General features: G+C 36.0%; 1 protein-coding gene across 11 annotated transcripts in view; it reads right to left on the bottom strand.

Annotated features, from left to right (window-relative positions):
* The window catches only part of sdk2b (sidekick cell adhesion molecule 2b), a 387802-nt gene that overhangs the window by 23137 nt on the left and 341410 nt on the right, over nt 1–23255 (bottom strand). For 6 of the 11 annotated variants that reach the window (XM_067368564.1, XM_067368566.1, XM_067368567.1 and 3 more), the window contains 7 exons: nt 22645–22809; nt 22406–22546; nt 21421–21559; nt 16352–16481; nt 15939–15995; nt 6714–6770; nt 3599–5490 (listed from right to left, as the gene is read on the bottom strand). In XM_067368564.1, coding sequence (XP_067224665.1) covers nt 5083–5490; nt 6714–6770; nt 15939–15995; nt 16352–16481; nt 21421–21559; nt 22406–22546; nt 22645–22809 — 1097 coding nt within the window. In that variant the 3' untranslated portion in view covers nt 3599–5082. Of the gene's footprint in view, nt 1–499; nt 673–3598; nt 5491–6713; nt 6771–15938; nt 15996–16351; nt 16482–21420; nt 21560–22405; nt 22547–22644; nt 22810–23255 lie in introns of those variants that run through there. The other 5 variants (XM_067368570.1, XM_067368571.1, XM_067368565.1 and 2 more) reach the window with 4 other exon arrangements.

Below are 23255 nucleotides of genomic sequence, written 5' to 3'. Positions count from 1 at the left end.
ATGTAGAGCTCAGGAACACCTGTCTTTGATTTGACCGTTCTAAAGAACATGAAATATTTTCCTTTGCACTTTTAAAACATGTTCCTCCACAAAAATGACATTTTTAGTCATTATACTGTGTCAGTTCCTCTTCTGTGTTTAGAAAGTTAACTTTAATCAGGAAATTACTTTTAATAGGATAAAAAAATGAGATCACACTGGGATGAGTATGATGTGGAATCTCCCTCCATTTAGACACATTCCTGTCCTGTTCTGCCTCTGACATCATTAACGTATAAATGCAAGGTTTTCTGTCTCACTCTTGCCATACTTCAAATGAAAAATGTAGTTTGGAAAAGGAGAAACAAGAGGAAAGAGCTCATATCACATTTGCGGTTGTCACCACAGAATAAAAGAGATAAAAATGATGGAGAAATAAATGCTCCTTCTCTTTAACATAATCAAAGTGTAAATTGAATCATAGATGATTGGCTTCATTCTCTCTGAACTTGAGGAGCAGTATGACTGTAAACTGGCTGGAGGCAACAGATGCTTCCAACATAACAGGATTTCATAGGTCTGTTGATCCGATTTATCCACATGCATTAAACCAATGAGAGTGACAGGATGAGAAACATCATGTGACAGGTCATGTATATGTCCAATAGAAGATGAAGATACACATTGCAACACCTACACAAAACAAGCAGAAGTATAAAATAATTGCACACACACACATTCAGTGACTGGGATTTTGCCAAGTAGAACATCCTTGTTGGTCCTGGAACATCTCATCAATCCTATCAGATTTTAAGGTTAAGTCAAACATACTTGCAATTATCTGATTGCAGACTTAAACATTTGGCTAATGTAACGCAAGTGCATGTTTCCATTAGACTGAGTTTGGACCTTGTATGTTGGACCTGAATGTTGTTCCAGGATGTCAATACAGGAACACGTCCTACCTGGCAAAATCACAGTCATCCACTCATTCCTAGTGGCTGTTACAGCAACTTAGTCCCTTTATCCAATAAAGCTAGTATTTAAGCCTGCACACCTAATAAATGCTACGCTTAATTGTTCTCACCTGTCCGAAGCATAACTTAAAGGGATAGTTCACCCAAAAATGAAAATTTGATGTTTATCTGCTTACCCCCAGTGCATCCAAGATGTAGGTGACTTTTTTTCTTCAGTCGAACACAAATGATGATTTTTAACTGCAACCGCTGCCGTCTGTCAGTCAAATAATAGCAGTAGATGGGAACTTCAACTATAACAGTAAATAAAACTTGCTTAGACAAATCAAAATTAAAACCTTGCGGCTCATGACGACACATTAATGTCCTAAGACACGAAACGATCGGTTTGTGCGAGAAACCGAACATTATTTATATAATTTTTACCTCTAATACACCACTATGTCCAACTTCGTTCAGCTTCCTGCTAGTGAGGTCAAAAAACGCGTTCTGTTGACGGAAGTGATGTCTCGCCCATATACTTCAATGAGCGCGAGACATCACTTCCGTTGTCAGAGCGCGATCAGACCTCACTAACCGGAAGCTGAACGAAGTTGGACATAGTGGTGTATTAGAGGTGAAAATAAATATATATACTGTTCGGTTTCTCGCACAAACCGATCGTTTCGTGTCTTAGGACATCAATGTGCCGTCACGAGCCGCAGGGTTTAAATTTTTTTTAAAAAGTTTTTTCGACTCTTATTGTTCAAGTTCCCAATCACTGCTATTATTTGACTGACAGACGGCAGCGGTTGCAGTTAAAAATCATAATTTGCGTTCGACTGAAGAAAAAAAGTCATCTACATCTTGGATGCCCTGGGGGTAAGCAGATAAACATCAAATTTTCATTTTTGGGTGAACTATCCCTTTAAGCCCCTGGAAATGAAGTTTTTTTGTACGTCCACCTCATCAGATTGAAGTTATTCCTAAAATTGTCTTAACCGGGTGCAACAAGCTTCCATCTACAAATATGCCCACACTGAATCCAGTAATGCAGGAGGACACCACACAATCACAACTAATCAGATCGTATCTTTAATATACAGTTATGTCCCAACTGAAAAGACCAGCAAATGTTGCATTGTAAATAATACACATGCTGGGTTCAAAACAACCCAAGTTGGGTTGAAAATGGACAAACACAGCAATTGAGTTGTTTTAACCAAGCAGTTGGATTAAATGTTTGACCAATGTGCTGCTGGGCAGTTTTATTTAACTCAACTATTGTTTAAAATGTACTACTGTATATGGCTGGCTTAAAATGAACTCCAAATAGGTTGGAAATTAAAAATCAGAGGAAACAATAATAATCAAAAGGTGAACATTTATTAATAAGCAGTTTAATGTTTATTGTTTAATTATTATTCATTAAACTTATTAATGAATGCTCATTTATTAAACATATTAATAAACATTATTTTTTTTTTAACATACTTTGGGTTCATTTTAAGCAAGCAATACAGCAATTTAGTTGAGTTAAATAAAACTACCCAGCAGCTGGGCAAATGGGCAAACATTTACCCTATCCGCTATAGGTTAAAGCAAACCAATCGCTGAGTTTGTCCATTTTCAGCCCAACTTGGGTTGTTTTTAAACCATCGTTTTTTAGAGTGTAGTATAATGGTGTGCCTACCAGGCTTTTGTATAGCTTGAAGGGTTAGTTCAATCAAAAAGGAAAATTCTGTCATTAATTACTCACACTGTCTTTCCACACCCGTAAGACCTTCGTTCATCTTCGGAACACAAATTAAGATATTTTTATTGAAATCCGAGAGGTATATAACTCGTCCATGGACAACAATATAACCACCACTTTCAAGGTCCAGAAAGGTACTAAAGACATCGTTAAAATAGTTAACGTGACTACAGTGGTGAAAGTGGTGATTGTATTGTTGTGTATGGAGGAGTCATATACCGCTCCGATTTTATCAAAAATATCTTAATTTGTGTTCTGAAGATGGGTGTGGAACAACATAATTAAAGACAGAATTTAAATTTATTTGGTAAACTAACCCTTTAACCAGCAAGATTTCCTTAGTCAACCACACTCTAAAAATGCTGGGTTGTTTCAACCCAAATTCGGGTCAAACCCATCCATCCATAAAAAATTTAACCCAACAGTTGGGTTTGTCAATTTTTGACCCAAATTTGGGTTGAAACAACCCAGCATTTTCAAAGTGCAGTTTCATTGTAAAGAATATGCTGGTTGACCAGTTTCATACGGCTATGTTGGCTTACAAACTGGACCAGCAAAAGATAAAATTGAAATTCAGATAAAAAAAAAACTCAGATCTATATGAAAAGAGGAACCTTTAAATTGCTTGTTTTCTTCAGTTGCTTCCGGTTAATGCATAGTTCTTGGAGTGGTAATGTAATTTTAAGGATACTTTCACTTAGCGTTACACATTTCCTCTCCAACATTAGTCACTTGTAACCTCTGAACGCTTTTTTCAATGTTCAAACCAATAACTTTTGCAGAAAACATAATTTATTTAGGAATATACTGTGTTCAGGCAGACTGAGCAATGTGATTGACCTTGTTTATACAGACAGTAAAATCACTTCACGGAAAATAAAAAGCAAACAACATCATTAAACCTCACAAGTAAGCTGTGCAAGTGCCGTTTAGTTCTCTGCTGGCGTCATGTTGGGTCCCTTAGTCCATTTTCTTTTATCTTCAGTAACTCTGAATAGCCGCGTCAAAGCGAAGTGGTGAAAAATCCATGGTCCGAAGTTCACAGGTACAATACATTTGCTTGGTTGCACAATCTTTAAAAATGTCATCAGCTTCTACGACGTTACGTCTTGCCAGATGATCTATGTGAACGGCGAAGATGGCATCACTGGCAGAGTCATGTAAAGTGAAAATCTGAGGTGTGTGTGAACAGGAACTCTTTAATGGGTATGTTTGACATCCAGCTCCGCCTGAGATGCTGGCAAACATCCCATATCCACTGCTGTTTATTTTAGGATTGTGTCTGACGTTACCGTTTGTATGGCGGAAGTGCAACCTGATGCTCAGGATGACATCATAGAGTCAAATCAAAAGGAGCAACAAATGACCCCGCCCACCACGTACACACACATACACACCCGCTGCTGACATGAATCCTCTGAATCTGAATGAATCCAGAGCAATAGTATAATAATATCATAGTAAATCAGACTCTTACATATTTGGCCTTTTATCTATCAGTTTCACACGACAAATATACTCGTGCTCCAGTCCTCGGCTTTACACAATCTACATTTCACATCTGGAAAAAAAACCCCCAAAAAACATTCAAAACACAGATAAGCATTAAGCACTTAATTTGACCTTTGGCCTTTTTAGAGCACTGGTGAAAACTGCCCTGTAACATCAATAAATGATGCTGACTTTCCAACTCAAACATGTGCTAAGTGCAGGCGGGTCTTTATCAGATCATAGTCTCTAGTCAAATGAACTTTAACCTCTCATAATCACCACAGTACTTTGTCATCTGTGTAAGAACAAAAATACCACAGTAAAAAAACACCATTTAGCATTTTTTCTTAATGTTAGTCTCCGCTGGTGGTCCAAGTGCTGAGATTTTCTCCATAGCCTTTTTTTTTTCTTTCTTTTTCACATGTTGGTGCTTCTGTCCAGCATTCGAAACTTAGTGTTGGTGTTGTACTCTTTTGTGGAACTCAATACAACAAAAGAACCAATAACAACAAAATGAAAAAGCAAACAAAAAGAATTGTTTGAACAAAAAAGTCATGCAGTTTTTTAAGGCAGCACAAAAAAGCCCAAAGCAAAACAAATACAGCTCACCGATGCATTTACATGTCTTTCCAAGTGATTGTCTTTCATTGCAAGTGAAACACTGAACACACCCAAGCAGATAAACAAAACAAAAACCTAAACGAAAAAAAACAAACAAACTGTGATCAAAGAAAGAATACAAAAATAAAATCAGCTTGCAATGACAAATAAAGCACAACAGAACCAGGGCTGATGTTTGTTGTTGTTCTTCGATAGACGTGAGTTTGACCAAGCATTTGGGAAAACAAGAGATCCCCCCTGCCTTCGTTTCGTGTTTCCTGTACCGATATTTTTATTCTGTCAAACAAAGGAGGAGAAGCCGGCGATGGGGGCCCGGGAGCCTGGGGCCAAGCTGCTTGGGGGCCGGTAAAGTGTGCCGTGCTGACTGGGTGGGTTGGAGCTCTGCTGGGATGGAGTGGGAGTCCGGCTTCCCTTCGGTCTAAAAAGGCTGCCAGTCTGGGACTGGCTTTGGGGCGTAGGGGAACTGAGCTGTGGGGGGAACGGGGGAAGAGGAGGCAGAGGTGGCGGAGGGGCGCAGTGTTCGGGCTCTCCGGACTCAGACTCGGTGTAGTTGTAGGCCTGCGCTCGGGAGATCCCCTTCTGCTGCCTGCGCCAGGAGTTGTAGTAGGTAGGGTCGCTGATGTAGTGGTTGACAAAGGAATGGGTCTTCTGCCGGTTGGGGTCCACCTCGTATTCGCTGTCGCTGCCCTGGAGTGGAGAAAGAGGGAAAGAATGAGTGATGGAGACAGAATCACTTCCACAATCTCAGTTTTTAAGGAGGGAGATGACTTGAGACGGTATCCAAGTTCAATCCAGAACCAGAGGATGCACTAGAAATAGTCATTATTTGTCATTTTGACAGCTGAGTTGTACATTGTCAGTCATGCTTATACTTTTATTCAGCAAGGATGCATTAAATTGATCAAAAGTGACAGTTAAGGCATATAATGCTACAAAAGACTTCTATTTCAAGTAAATGCTGTTCTTTTGAATTTTCTATTTATCAAAGAATCTTGAAGGGAAAAAAAAAAAATTATATTATATATATATATATATATATATATATATATATAAGTTTCCAAACTGTTTTCAACCTTGATAATGATAAGAAATTTTTCTTGAGCACCACATAACCGTTTTAAAAAAATACAGTTTTACTGTATTTTTACTGTATTTTAATGCAACCTTCTGTGATTTTTTTTTTTTTTTTTTTAAAAACTTACCGACCCAAAACTTGTGGTAGTTTAGAATGTAATTAAAAAATAAATTATATAATTCATAGCATTTCATATGTGTGTAGTTAATCTTATTATGTATGCAGTAGCGGCAAACATTCAGGTTGAATGGAAGTTAATAAAGATTAAAAATCATGACTGACAAGTGTGAGTTTGGTGAAAATGATTGATTTGAGTTATTTAGTCAATCGATCACAAAACATTTGATTTACACTGATCATTATAGCAAATTTACCATGTCAAATATTTTCAAGACTTATATTTATAATCTAAAGTGACATTGACAAGCTCTTTTAGTTTTTATCAAGCACTGTGTTTCGAGACAACAGATTTGACAGTAACTTGATGAATTATTCTACTGGAGTACATTTGGAATTTATAAATTTTCTCTCCAAATGACCTTTATTTACTGTGGTAAAGTAGCTGTGAAATGCAATAAACCACACACCTTATTGTTTAATCTGTCAAAAATTGCCCAAAAAGAAAGAAAAGCCAAACTAATGAATAAATAAATATCCTCAATGCTTTAGGACTACCACTCGACCCTCTGGTATCAATCACACGCTGTGTTTAGGGGGTTACATATCCATGTGGTGGGGTTTTGACCATGTATGCATGAAACGAATGGAGAGGATAGGAATGGACAAGCACTAGGAAGCGACTTCCTGTCAATCAATGCACAATGCATGTCCTCACCCATTGAGTTGGAAGAGTATGGAGGCCCCCAGTCTTAAAGGAGAAAACAAGCGCCTCCTAGAGGTAAACAGAGACATGGGGTTTAAAGCAGTGCAGTATGGGCCCTACGTCATATTTCATGGGACAAACAATGGCTTCTTCTTCTTATTCTTTTTTAAATGGTGCATTACCCTTACAAAAAAGTACTGTAATATCAGGTTTATTTTATATATTAATTTAATACAAGTTATTTCATAACAAACCTCTATTATCACCATTAACACAGTTTGAGTTAAATATTAAATTTAGTAATATTCAATATAAACATTCAGTATTTGTAAAGTCTTAAATACATTTTCTTCTTTTAAAGCCTTAACCTTTCTGTTAATTGTTCTACATCACAAAATCATGTACATATTTTCAAGACTTTTGGACCCTACTATTAGAAAATGAAAAGAATACCATGCTATTATAGTATATATCAGCGGACTAGTAGAATGATACTTTTTTATAAGGGTAATGTGGCCTGGGAGTACAACTTCTCAACACTTTCTCTGACACTAATGCATCTCCTGGATCAACGTTGAGTAGGTTGCTCATGGCGGCCTCCTACACTCTTTGTTGAGACAGCTCTCTGCACTAGAACAATAGACAACTGTATGAAAGTCTGCTCTCCATCAATCTGCATCTTCCACCACATTTATTACAACACCGGCCCTCTTCTCATTCTGACATATCTGGCTCACACTTCTAGAGCTGACTGATGGAGTTCAGATGTACCAACCGATGCCAAGTGCCAAGTGGAGAGGGAAAAAATGAAAATAAGAGAGGAACCACCATAGCTCAGGCTTTTAGTGTGTGCATATCCTTTTCAGTAAACTTGTCTATCCTCACCACCACTTTCTGCACTCCCTTCATGAGGAATTCAATCAGGGAATTTCCAAATGATACTTTTAAAGGCCCGCTGAAGTGTACACGCAGCATTATTGAATGCGTTGACATAATTTCAACTGAAACATGAAGACAGGGTGATATATATCGAACAGCCCCGCCCCTTTTATAAAACAGAGCCAACAGCGTTTTGTTTATATCACAGCACGGCCAGATCCGTTAAACTCAGTAAAACCTCTGATTCCTTTTAATATCTAACTGTTTATCCTCCTAATCTCCTCTTTATCACTTTAAAATGCAGCATTCTGTGCAGAATTCAAATGGGTCCGATACCTTTCGGATATGATCCGCTCTGTGCTCTCGTGTCCCTGGGCCAGAGCACACTGTGCTCGCACTGCGGTGAAAACGGACTTCATTTGCATCTATGGAAAGCATATTTAATAAATCGTTCCCTATTCTCTATATAGTGCACTGTGTGTCATTCGCCATGTAGAAACTAGTAAATGTGTGAGCAAATGACCGATTTCAGCCACAACTTCAGTGTCTGTTGATAGTGAGGGAGGGGGCGGGACTTCAGATTCTAGAGATCATTTGATTGGACAGAAGATTTGATGAGAAGTTGAAGTGCGATGTGATGTCATGAAAATCTGTGATCCATTTTAGCGGAAGTGACTGCAAGTTTTGAATGCTTATATCTCCTAAATGCGAATTTTTGTCATTGTTTTGGAACACAACAGCTTATTCATAACATTAAGGCTAACATATTCATACCGGGTGTGTCTCATACGTCCTGAAATGTGAAGCTGCGGGCTCTTTGATCGCCCCCTGGTGGCTGGATGGAGTACAGGTCATAAACCCCGCCCTCTCAATGCAGTCGAATGAGACTTCAGTGAAAACTTAAAAATAAATTCTGCTTCAAATAAAACTTTCTGAAAGATGGTTTTGGTCATTTGAGGTAGTTGTTATCACGCTGATATATATTCAATTGCTTGTTTTGTGATAATTTTAATTTTAGCTAGCATTTGACGCTATAAATACGGGGCGTGTCGTCATGATTCACAGTTGATTGACAGCTTGTCTGAGGACTGTCAGAGCTTCGAGGGGAGATTGAAGATGTATAACTAACTATATTCTTCAATTTCTTTGTTATTTAACACCAACAAAATGAGCTGTTCAGCAATAAACTGTCCTAACCGACCTACAGGATCTGATAGATCACTGAACTTTTTTCTGTAACATTAAATGTGGCGCTATAAGCTAATTAATAATGTTATTAGTTAAGATAACACACCTAATGTTAACCATGTCGGGAAAAAGCAGGTGATCGTTATCTGGCAGTTACTTATTAATTTTATGGGTATAAAATAATAATTAGCAGGACAAAACTAATGATAGCCTACTCTAATTACAGCAATCGATCTCCTGTAACGTTAGTTGAACTTAATTTAAAATGGCAGGATCGTTTCTGACGATTTAGAGTTGTTTCTAGTGGCATATTATATTGAGTTTATCTACTGAATTTGCTGTTTCAAAAGTATTATTGCTCTAGAAACAGAATAGCCATTTTATAGGTAGAGTTTTAAATTGTGTATAATTTTTATAGTCTATTTAAAATACATCAATGATGACGCAGTCGTCTGGGCGGATGTTTGATATCGCAACTCAGCCTCCGGGCTCCACTGACGATTCTTTCTTGACGTATTGCGTAACGTGTCAGCGCCCATTCGTTGGCCCATTTTGGCTTCAGTTCATTACAATGGAAGGAAGCGGCGTAGCATCGTCCATCTTTTTTTTACAGTCTATGATTCATACTAAAAGCTAAAACACCTTTTGATTTTAGGGGGACTTTAAGGGTTAATTTTGAACTTTCTGAATAGCTACTGTAGACTCTTGCTTCATTGTTTGACAGCATTCAAGGCTGTTACTAACTTAAAAAAAAAATAAATAAAAAAATTAATTAAAAAAAAAATAAATTTAATTAGGTTTAAAAGCTCTCTATCTGAGAGCAACACTATCATTTGAGTTTTTTTATTTCAACTTTTCACTGAACTATTGCAAAACACAGAGAGGATAAGATCACTATATTAAATAAATATTCTTGGCAAAACGTTTCAACGTGTCTCCTTGTCTTTGTGTGTTGAAAAGACTAACAATGTACAGATCTCTCCAGTCTATCATTATTGTAACATGTCCACACATATGTGACACACATGCCTCGGTTCAAATTCCAGAGAGGAAAGCATTTTCCCCAAAACCAGCCTCACATCGCCCTAAAAAAAGAGCTGCAGATTCCATGCCAAAATACCTGCTGAATTTCTTCAACCTTTAAACATCAGATGTTTTGGGGGAAAAAATCTGATTAAATTGTTTCAGATATCTATGCATAAGAGAAAGTTTCTTAAACATTCCCATTTTGGTAACCAAATTTCATGGCACCCCCACAAATTCACTGCTATTAGTTAATATAACGCCTTTACATACTGTAAAAATTGGTAACCTGCAATTAGATGTTATGGTTAACCCATAAAACATTATTTTGTTGAAATAAATTAGGTTGCATTTAGGTTGATTCAGCAATATTCCCAGTAAATAATATTTTTGACATGAATAAAACCAGTTAAATTAGATGTTTTTTTTAGGTTAGCATTTTATTTCAGTATATCATGCCTATAATAATACAAACAGAACGACATTGTTTTCCATTTAAATTGTTACAATTTAATTTAATAATAAATTATTTTTGATAGGTTTACCATGGAAATAAGGGACATTTTAAATAATATATTATATATAACCCTATCCCAAAATATATTTTTAAAGACTTGACCTTGGATTTTTGTAGCATCTTGCCTCAAGAAGGCCTATTATTGAGCATGTGCTGATTGATTTCAGCCTCTTAAATGAATGCAGTGTTTTAATGAGGGACATTCCAGTCATACCAGCAAATTCAACAACTCAATAAGCAGCAAACAAAACGCCCTGTAATTCAGCTTTGAAAGCTTTTTCTGTTCAGCGTGACCTCACAACGAAGCCAGGCTCAGAAACTAAAGCTATGCTGACACAGTGTGTGTGTATGTTTGTGTGCGTGTGTGTGGTCATCAAAACATGTTGGTTGACACAGTGCGTCGTGACCCAACCCTGCCCTCCCCCCGCTGACACAGAGGATGAGACAGCTGTTCTCTCCTCCAAAAATGTTTGTTTGCATTCATCCTCTCCTCTGTTTTTCTTTCTCCTCAATCCAGCTATGATCCATATACTATTTTCAAGCTCATTTGACATATAACCAACAATACAGTGTTATATATTACACACAGCAGGAAAATGAAATTCCACTGAAATCCAGTTGAATAAAATAATTAAATCAGAGCACATTAGCCATAATATGAGTGCTGTAAAGGGCAGCTGTGCCAAACCACCTGGAGGGAAAATCCAGTTGAAACTTAAAGCCAATTCAGCTGGTGATCACACACATGTGACTAGAACATTGAAGAAATATTGTTGCTGCCGTCATGCATCATGTGTGTTGCTTTCTGTTAGATATGCATAAGAATCAATGCATAATACAGATTTTGTGTATATAATTTTGGCAAAAAATAAACACGTTTCCCAAACACTTGGTTAAGCATGTTCAGCGCAGTCTGTCCACTCAAACAAACACTGCACTGAAGAAACTGAACATTAAATAAATGTAATTCTGAAAAAAAAGAAGAATTAACTAAAGAAAGAAAACCAAACACAACTGCACAATTTAATATTACAATAATTTTGAGCAGTATATATTCTAATGATGAGTAAAGTCTAAGGAAGGTTAGAAATTTTATCTAAAATTAAAAAAAAAAAAATATATATATATATATATATATATAATATATATATATATATATATATATATATATATATATATATATATATATATATATATATATATATATATATATAATAAATAAATTGGTCCCACTTTATATTAAGTGGCCTTAACTACTATGTACTTGAATTTAAATTAATCATTTGATACAATGCACTTATTGTGTACATACATGTTTTTACATTTTACTTATATTTTAAAAACACCTACATGTAATTACATCTGTAATTATATTTATAATTACACTGTTGACCCATCCCTTACACCTTACCCCTACCCTTAAACCTACCCATACCACCAAAGCTTTCCCTAACCTTACCCATATCCCACCTCAATAGCAGCAAAAGTGTTTTGCAATTCAATATGAACCCAATAAGTACATTGTACTTATTTTTTGATGTAAGTGCATAGTAGTTAAGGCCACTTAATATAAAGTGGGACCAATAAATTTACTAAAGGACAAAGTCAATGTGATTCAGGCCTCTTTATTATCATAAAATACCTTGTGTTATTTAATGCCTACATTTCAGACCACCAAAAATACCAAAACAAGTTATTCAACCAAACACAAACTAATAATAAAAGAACAAAAGCTGAAGACAGATTGTGACGGGACTGGTTAATGAATTCTCAGATGGGAAGATCTGATCTTACTGGAACTGGTTGTTTGGCACGCATGTTTTGTCTCCTGCAGAGAGAGAAAGTGGGGCAAGATGTTCCCACCCAGAAAATCCTAGTTTTGAGTTGAGCATCACCCCTGCCCTACAGAAATCTCTTAAAACTTCCTCTGTGGACCTACATTTAGACAGAGACACTAATCCTGACCTTGTGATAGTAGTTGAGAGAAACACATGGTGTTTAAATGCATTTTACACTGGATTATGGGTTGTTTTCTTTCTGCTGTAGATGACAGTGCTGATGCATCACTAGAGGCATTACGTGTGTGATATTTTTGTCCAATCTGCTCAAAATGACTCAAAAAAATGCAACGCAGGCCACTAGATTTAGGTTTCAAGGCAAGTGTGACTGCCAAAACAAACCCACCCTCTCTCATATCTCGACAGAGGGAGAAATCCTATTGTGGCATAGATATGGATTAACTGAGGGGGAGGAGCGTTTAAGTGTCTGTCTCTCACATTCCACAGATCCATTAGAATATTAAGCACAGCGGAAATCAGACAGACAAAGACACACTTTCATTTGGGCTGGGCGACATAGGCAAAAATAATATCTTCATACACTACCGTTCAAATTAAAGCAACGGTGCGTTAAAGTGACAGTCAGACATTCATAATGATTTCTATTGCAAATAAATGCTCTTCAACTTTCAAGACTGATAATAAATGTTTCTTGAGCACCAAATCAACACCAAGTCCAACAGATGAAGGATCATGTGACACTGAAGACTGGAGTAATGATGCTGACAATTCAGCTTTGCATCACAGGAATAAATTACATTTTAAATGACATTAAACAGAAAACAGTTCTTTTACATTGTAATAATATTTCACAATATTACTGTTTTGTATTGTACTTTTTATCAAATAAATGCAGCCTTGGTGAGCATAAAAATACTTGTTTTAAAAATATATAAAAAAAAATTAACAACCCCACATTTTTGAATGGTAGTGTATTTTAACACAATGTTTAATTTATATCTCAATATGTATGTGTTTGCTCTGAAATTACTTAAAAGGTTTTTCAATCAGAAATCAGAAAATGCAGTCAAAATCAAGGTATGATTTGCATACTGTTTTTTGGTAAATGAACACGGAATTAAAAAAAAAATTATAATTTTACTAATTTTCCAAAAGATAATAATCACTTTCATACCTGCAATAAGAAAGCATATTAAAATAAAAGTATCTTAAAGGCATAGTTCACCCAAAAATGAAAATTATCTCATGATTTACTCACCCTCAAGCCATTCTAGGTGTATATGACTATCTTTTATCAGACGAACACAATCAGAGTTATATTAAAAATATCCAAGCTCTTCCAAACTTTATAATGGTAGTGAATGAGGCATTGTATTTTGAAGCCCAAAAAAAGTGCATCCATCCATCATAAACTCCACATGGCTCCAGGGGGTTAATAAAGGCCTTCTGAAGCGAAGTGAAGGTTTTTGTAATAAATCTCATGGGATATTTTTTTATTTTTTGGGTGAAATACAAAGTTAGCATGAAACTCTAGATGGCGCAGACTAATAGGTAATTTAACACAACCTGCTAATTATCACATCATTATAAATAAATTATATATATATATATATATATATATATATATATATATATATATATATATATATATATATATATATATTTATATATATATATATATATATATATATATATATATGCAACAGATGATTGTTTCCTGCTGTATTAGTAGCCAATGAGCTTGCGTGCTTAATCTTTAAATACATGAGTTAGCATTGCTTAGTAGTGCAGCGTGCTTCAGAAACCCTCCACCTTCCCCAGCTCCACCTGTATAGATCTGCAGCAGCAGCAGCGTAGCAGATCTATTCCGCCAAGACCAAATATATCTACATATATTATACATATATCCATTACCATACCAAACACTCTGAGAGTTGTCATGACAGAACTATCCCTTTAAATTTAAATATTGCCAGCAAAATCATTGCAAATTTATTACTAATACTTGATATATGGCCCAGCTGTAAGTGTTAAGGCATGTTTTATCACATAGTGTTAATATATGCACATGTTTCTCCAAATAAATCTAAAATTTCTCTGCAACATTATAAGACTGACTGATTAAAGCAAAAACTTTCCATGAGAAAGAACTTTCACAAGCTATTTCGGGCTCTCTCTGGGAAGATTCTTAGAGTGATGATGATGTGACACTGGGATGATCATCAGAGAGCCAATTAAAACAAAGATTCTTTGACATGGAAGACTGCCCTAACAATCCCTGCTGTTAGCTGCAGCCGTAGTGCCAGCGTTTCCAAGAGAAACCTAGCGCAGCTCAAAATCTGATTTAAAAAGCCTTTTGTGTCCAACACACTCAAATAACTAGACAAAAATTACACCTGTCCGACATCTCACTCATCTCGCATGTGTTAATTTACAGGCAGAACTGTCTCGGGTGTTGCAATGCTAACTGAATTTAAGCCGTCTTTAAGAGTTCCTGAACAATGTCAGTATTATATGTCCCTGTGGTGGCTCTGGCTCTTTTGGAGACAGCTCAATGGATCTGCAATAGCCTGGAGTTATCCGCTCAATAAAACTTCAAAGAGAGATTCCAGCCTCTCTCCTCACTCGGCCTGATGGTGATGATACCAGACTTTAGCAGGAGCAGAGGGGAAACAGGAGATGCTCTGTTCCCGACCACGAGTCAACGGAGGCCCGATGCCAGAGGTCTGGAAGGTGGTGGCAGGAGGTGTCAGTGAAGGGTGAGGAGGAGACGTGGAGTTTTGAGATTTTGTTTGACATGATTTTGGGAGTTCTGACAGGGTAATGGTGAAAGTGTATGAAAAACGGAACAAAAAACAACTGCATGTTGCTTTAAGTCCTTAGGGAAATAAACTATTTTGCTAGGGGAAAAATCTAATATTTTATTTAAAAAAAATGTGTTTGTAAAAATAACTTCTTTGTACAGCAATAAAACCAGCTTAAAAAATAGGATTGGATGTGATACATTTAAAGTTAAAATATGAAAGTCTTCACTAATATTATAATATAAAAACATTTAATTTAGAGTGCAAACAGAACCCATTTTGAATCTCGCCAATTAAAAAATAATTACATTTTAAAATATATATATTTTTCAATAAATTGCAGAAGTGAACTGATTAGTATGCAGTTTAGTATATATATTTATAATTTTATAATTAGATTTCAAGCAGCATGAGTGAACTTTGTTACAACAATAATTTAATTAATTTAACTTTTTTTTCACTTTTTATAATTATCAAAAAATATCAAAAATTAGAAATGACAATAAAAAAAAAAAAAATCCACTCCACAAATCAGAAAGGGAATGACCCTTCTGAACACAGGACTAAAAATAGATTTATAGTGTGCAGCAGTGCTTCATGGGAGAGGTAAGTCTGTTAATGTGAAGAAAACAACATGATGAGTTTGTGTTTCTTGCTCTTGATTTAGTAACTGCCAATGCCAGACTTTCTCACGACTCAAACTGAGAGGATTTTGCTGATCATGCCAGCTAAATGGTCACTTGAGAGAAGTGGAGAGAGTCCAACCAAGGCCTTCCTGTTCTCACACTTCAGTCATTATGTGTGAGTATTTTGTTTGATTAAAGTTTCTGTGCACTGCACATTGTGTTTTCTTCTCAAGTCTACCACATATTTTCCAACCTGTGCCTCAGGACACAAAGTCTGGAGAGAATGATCTAGGATGCAGCAGAATGTTCTGGACATGATAAAAAACTAACCACCCACAGGACCTAGGATTGAAGCCATGCTCAAGTAAGACAGCCAAAATCTGAAGTAGGGTATAACAGACCTGTCCTGGAGGGCTGTATCCTACTTTTGAGAAAGTTTCAGCACAGCGAGTCTTGTCCTAATAAAAGTGTGTGATAAGGGAATTTCAACAGGTCCTATTCTAAATGAATGTGACTAGATTTAGCATTAAAAATGATGCTTGGAGGTTAAAGGGACAGTTCACCCAAAAACTAATATTCTATAATTATTTACTTGCCCTCATGTTGTTTTCAGATCTTCTTTCCTCGGTGGAACACAAAATATATATATATGAAATATCTCAAATGGTGCTTTTATGTCCTTTTTAAAGCTTGAAAGCCTCTTGAAATTAAATGAGGGTGAGAAAATGAGGACAGAAATTGAGTTTTCTGGTGAACTGTCCCTCTAACATGCATTAACAGACACGGACTGATAATGTGACAGAATGTTTGTTACCTGTGAATCTGAGATCTCTGAGGGCTTCTCTGTGAGACTGCTGCTCTCTGCTGGGATCAGGTCATTGTACTTGGTGCTGACGTCCTCATCGGAATAGTGCAGACTGCCTGGACTGGGTCGAGGAGGTGACCTGATGACAGGATTAATACTGTTTAAATGTCCAATTTTATTGCTTTTAACATAAAATGTATTTCTTTTTAACTTGTTTTGCAAAACAATATAAAATAAAAAAAAAGTCTGATGAAAAATGTTCTATTTTTTGTACACCTTATAGGGTTAGTTCATTCAAAAATGAAAATAATGTCATTTCTCACCCTCATGTCGTTCCACACCTGCAAGACCTTCATTCATCTTCGGAACACAAATTAAGGTATTTTTGCTGAAATCCAATGGCTCAGTGAGGCCTGCATAGCCAGCAATGACATTTCCTCTCTCAAGATCCATTAATGTACTAAAAACATATTTAAATCAGTTCATGTGAGTACAGTGGTTCAATATTAATATTATAAAGCTTCGGAGCGTTATGAGTCTTTTGTGTCGAATCATGATTCAGATCGCGTGTCAAACTGCCAAACTGCTGAAATCATGTGACTTTGGCGCTCCGAACCGCTGATCCGACACGCTGATTCATAATGCTCCGTAGCTTCCTGAAGCAGTGTTTTGAAATCGGTCATCACTAAATAAGTCGTTATTTTGTTTTTTTGGCACACCAAAAATATTCTTGTCACTTTATAATATTAATATTGAAGCACTGTACTCACATGAACTGATTTAAATATGTTTTTAGTACATTAATGGATCTTGAGAGAGGAAATGTCATTGCTGGCTATGCAGGCCTCACTGAGTCATCGGATTTCAACAAAAATATCTTAATTTGTGTTCTGAAGATTACCAAAGGTCTTATGGGTGTGGAACGACATGAGGGTGAGTAATAAATGATTTTTGGGTGAACTAACCCTTTAAGTTAATCTAAACAATTATATGACTAAGACAGCTGCCTAATCTCATATGTAATCTCATATATATATATATATATATATATATATATATATATATATATATATATATATATATATATATATATATATATATATATATATATATATATATATATATATATATTAGTTGCATCCTGAGTATAAGTCACACTGGGGCAAAATTGTTGAGAAAACAATAACAACAACAAAAACAACAACAAAGTAAGTATACATATGTGACCCTTTAATAATATATATCCACTTAAATAAATTTTTGATATATTTACAGTAGGAAATTTGTAAACTATCTTCATGGAACATGATCTTTTTCTTAATATCCTAATGATCTTTGGCATAGAAGAAAAATAGATAATTTTGACCCATACAATGCATTGTTGGCTATTGCTACAAATATACCTGTGCGACTTATGACTGGTTTTGTGGTCCAGGGTCACATATACATTTTATTATTACATACTATGGTAGGACTGATTTGTTTTTTGTGCATATTTGTGTGCATTTATTCGTACTATACTATACTGTGTGCTTGACATTAATAGCATTATACGAGTTGCTTTGGAATATATGTCGCAGCACGCTTCAGATGTAAAAAAAAAAAAAAACATGACTTATAGTCCGGAAAATATGGTACTGAAAATGAAAAATGAAGTAATATCTGACTGCAGTACAGTATGAAGCATCTTTAGAAATGGGTTGGCTGTAATTCTAACTGGAGACACTTGTCCCTTTGTTGGGTGAATGAAATACAGTGTGTGTGTTTGTATTGAGAAGGGATTCTTTATGAGCATCATGGGACCAGTGTAAGATTCCAGCTCGGAGGGTTTTCTGCATAATTAAGTCTCTGTGACACAGCAGTGGGGAGCAGCAAAGAAATACCTTGCAAATTCCAGATTATGCATCAGCTATTGAAAATAAAAAAAACTTATTTTACTGACTGTGGTTTTCAGCCTGAAAACATATAATATTTTTGTTACTCTCTGAAAAACCTTTAAAAATCATTTTACTTTAAGTCTTTTGTACAAGTTTCACTATGCTTTTAAGGACACTTTACATGTACACAACAGAGACAGCAAAAAAATTGATCAAATGTGCTATTTTCAGAACAGAGGAAGTGTCATTTTCTCTGCCACTGAAACCGAACCATTCCAAAACAAATTCTACATCCACACACAGCGCCTGTGTTTTGCCGACGTTTGCAGTCTATTTGTGTACAAGTTGTTTGCACATTTCTCTCACTACACTGTTGATTTCAAACCTGCATTCACGATTGCAAGAGAACATAAACCTAGTTGCTAAATACATGAATGTAAATATACACCTACAGCAAACAGAATCATAAAAATCCAACAACATATCAGCAATATGTAATCTAATTCTTTAGGATTATTTAATAATAATAATAATAATAATAATAATTAAAAAAAGATGCATTGGAAAATGCATTACATATTTATTTCTACAGAAAAAATAACATTTAATTACAAAAAAAAATAAAAATTAAATGGTCTCTCATAAACTACCAGTCCATATACCTATCTTCTTTTATGTTTGTAATTTCTCTTTCCATAAAATGAAAGTGAATGGAGGCAAACTAGACAAAAAAGCACTACAAAAGTATCACAAAAAGTCCAAAAGAGTCAAAATATGTTTGCACTTCTTCATTTTCATATTTAAGCAACATAAATGTAGGTCTGCTCTATAAACAAAGCTGTCATATGGTGTCCCCAAAACGTTTGTATGAACTACCCCAAAACTCTCAAGTCAATGGGAAAACAAATGCTGTTCTCTGTACAGTTTTGTTCTGATGGTGGACTTTGTCTGAAACCACAGACATGCCATCACAGACACTCTGAAGAATCTTAAAAGAACGATGCCGCTTTAGATCTCAAATCACTGACCCCCTTCTCAGCGGGCAGTCTTTGAATCCTGACAGTATCTTGACAGCAAGAAACTCTCTGTATTGTGTAACTTGAGTTATGATATGTCATAAAGCTCGAGGGTTTATGATGGTTTCTGAGGGTCTTGCTGAGGTTATAACAGCAAGACAGCGCACTTGAACCAGCTCTGCCCTGTTGAGGAAACACTTTGCAGTGTTTCAGCAACGTCTTTGATTCTTTCCACTTTGATGCTCCTGTCACTTTCAGGTGCAAGATTTTCCTGAGGTTCTTCAGTCACTTCCCTGATCCTCTCAGTCGGTGAGCACAAAATCCAACTCATGCTTTTTAAACCCTCGACCCGAATGAGAACAAAGCCTGTGGAACTTCATCTGCACATTCCTCCCACACCTCTCCATTAATCTGCGGCCAGAGGAAAGAGCCTGGCATCCCCTCAAAGACCAGAGGAACTTTGATCCTCCTCAAGGTGACCCAGGATGAAGGAAGGCAGATGCTGAGAACTAAGGAGTGATAATAGGCTGGATTTCTCAAATGGAATTGGGTCTGCACACCTGGCACACCTGGATATACCGCTACAGGTGGGAGGGTCTTTTCATGACAATGCTTGACTATATTTAAAATACTGTGTAACACATTGCAGAATTAAATTCTACGTGGACATAAATGTTACCACAAATCATGCATCTTACTGAGGAGAGGTCTGCTAGTACTTTTATAGTATTTGTGATTCTTGCCAGGTGGATGTAAAAAAAAAATGTAAAAAATGCACAGGCAAGAAAAATGTAAAATAATCTTTATTGTCTAGACTGAGATAGGGAGGTTAGGTTCAAAATAAACACTATAAAAAATAAAATAAAATAAAAAAATGACACAAAATGAACAAATGCCATGCTTAGAGACAAGTTGAAATAGATTAAAAAAATAAATAAATAAAAAATTCAGCGCAAACACTTGTAAATTCTTCAAATGCAGAGTCACCATCCCACCAAATCCATAATTTCGTAAAATAAATTATGGCATAGTTTTAGTTGCATTAATAGATGTTTTGTGAATATATTTTAAAACAGTTCCATTTCACTGAGAACGATGGCAGTATAGGTGAGGTTACGAACCCGAATCTGTTATTGCACTTAGCCTGTGCCATGTCAGAGAGGAATGGCCTCATTAGGGGAAACAGAAACTTTTATATTGAGTTTTATGATGGAAAGTAGGATCTTATGAAGGTAGCCATTTGGTAATCGCATCAGTCTTTCCATGAAACCTAGATTTTGGGCTATTTTTGCCTCATTACTGCCACGTGGTTGAAACTTTATGAGAGTTTAATAGTTCTATGTGCAAAGTACAAAATAAGCACATATGATAACTGATTTACCACTTCATATAAAATGTCTCCACCTAGCAGCTATTGCTGTCCTTTGAGTAATTGTTGTCATGACCATTCCAAAACTCTGGCTGACATATTTAAGCTGGAATACCTGCTTGCTCACATTACAACTTCAATACTTATGCCACTTTTTCAAGACTTTTCACACAATAGCAGTCTGTGTGGAATAAACTATGGAATATTTTCCATTGCTTTGTCACTAAATACATTCAATTACTACACCTTGCAAATTACATTAATTGTTTTTCCTCACTCAAACACAACCACCACCAAAAAATCTATGTATTTAAATGCCAATTTGCATGTTTACATACTTTTTCAAACTAATAAACGTAATAAAAAACTGAATAAGAAAGCAATTTGCTACATTTCTACACTAATATTGCAATATATTCCAAATCTAAAAACTGAAATACTATCAAAACAAGCTGAACAAATACAATACCATCTATGCAAAAGGGCACAACTTAATAATGTTCTACTGTAATGTAAACATGGACCAAGCAACATATTGCATTTAGTGCATGCACTGAATTCTAAACAGTATTGAGGTGTCATTCTTGTTTTGTAAAGAAATTTTACAAAAGAAAACAATGCTTACCTGTTTGTTAGTGTTTTAGGTCATTGTTTTATGAGTGACAAAGTGTGTTTGTTGGGTGTGAAATTTGCTGCTGTGTCAAGTTGTTAAGGAGAACTGTGTAAAGAGTTTTGAATAAGTGACCCAAGTACAATCCTAATGATTGTAAATAACTGTAAAAACTGTAACAAAGAGAGACAGTAACTTCCACTGACCTGGTATAGACACCATTTTTACGGCAGAAGGAATTTTTGACTGAAAGTCGACGATTGTTAAGCTCCAAGGCAGGGAAGCGGCTCTCGTCCAGACTGACCATCTCTCCATGTGCCAGTGCATTGCAGTTGGAATTGTTGCCTGTATGGATGAGATATGGAGACATTAAGATGTAGTTTGGACCAAAACCCAATAGATCACACTGAGATGTGACAAATTTTGTTTTGGTGAGGATGATGCTTTGGGTCTAAATTAACGGAACAGAAATGAATTTTTGTTTTGGGGTCAATCATAATAACAGGATGCAATGTCACCAAAACCACAAGGCCATAATTGTGGCATTTTTGGAGCTCAACACTCCCATTAAGGTAAAAAGTTCTGGGCGGACAAGTAGTCTTGTGTGAATGGTGTGTATATGTGTGTTTGTGTTGGACATTTGTGTGATGGAATGTTTTTTGTGTGGAAGGAAAGACTAGGCCTCTTATGCTCCCTCAGTTTGTTTAACATGTTTAGTGACCCACATGACTGACCCGCCCCTCAGTACTGTTGTGTTCAGCCAGCTCTTACTACAGAAACGCTGACCGCACATTTACACACACATACCAAACTGATGATGTCACAGCAACAACACTGCTGTTTCATTCATCATGCCTCTCACTGAATGACCCAGATAGATAGATAGATATATGATAGATAGATAGATAGATATATGATAGATAGATAGATAGATAGACAGATAGATAGACAGACAGACAGACAGACAGACAGACAGACAGACAGACAGACAGACAGACAGACAGACAGACAGACAGACAGACAGACAGACAGACAGACAGACAGACAGACAGACAGACAGACAGACAGACAGACAGAAAGAAAGATAGATAGATAGATAGATAGATAGATAGATAGATAGATAGATAGATAGATAGATAGATAGATAGATAGATAGATAGATAGATAGATAGGACAGACAGACAGACATACTTGAGTCAGATTTCTTGGCGTATTTCTTGCTCTGGCCTCTGATGATGAGGATGAAAACTAGAAGCAGGATGAAAATGAGGCCAACCAGAGCCACCACTACCAGAAACCACCATTCCTCATAGAATGGAGCCACTTTTTGAGCTGGAATTAAAAATAGTTGCATATATCATTACACAAATTGACTTTATGATTTCAGATTGATTTTCACTTCTACTACTTCTTCAAGGGTTTGAACTAACCTGATATGGATGGTGACGGTTGGCTTGGAGAGCCATACCCATAGTCATTCACCCCAATGACACGGAAGTCATAACTGACTCCCTGTTTCAATATATCCATGTTGAAGGTGTATGATGTCACTTCCTTGGGAATGTCCTTGATTAAGATGTCCCACAAGCCTTCATCTGAAACATTTTTTTTAGAAAAGAAAAAGGCCTAGTCAAACATAGTAGCATAGTTTGACGTTCATATCAGTCATAAGAGTCTGATAACCTTAAAGACACAGCACACCCAGATATGAAAATCCTGTGTTTACTTACTCACCTTCATGTCATTTTAAACCCATATACAAGTTTAGATCAACATGAGGGTGAATCATGTGAATAATGACAAAATTGTCATTTTGGGGTATATTGTCGCTCTAAGAACACTTGAAGAGTTCAGATGCAAATCCTCCAAGTGCCATCTGAAGTGTTCTTCTAAAATGAGCATTTTTATTAAGCTTGCCTGTTTATGTTCAGTTAAATTCACTTTAATGGCAATGAAAATGACCTATTAATTGATATTAAAGTGAAATTACTGAACCTAAACATACGAGCTTGATAAAAATGCTAATTTTAGAAGAAAATTT

The sequence above is a fragment of the Chanodichthys erythropterus genome, chromosome 19, assembly GCF_024489055.1.
Source record: "Chanodichthys erythropterus isolate Z2021 chromosome 19, ASM2448905v1, whole genome shotgun sequence".
Classification (NCBI taxonomy): Eukaryota; Metazoa; Chordata; class Actinopteri; order Cypriniformes; family Xenocyprididae; genus Chanodichthys; species Chanodichthys erythropterus.
This window is presented reverse-complemented; position numbering and strand designations above follow the sequence as displayed.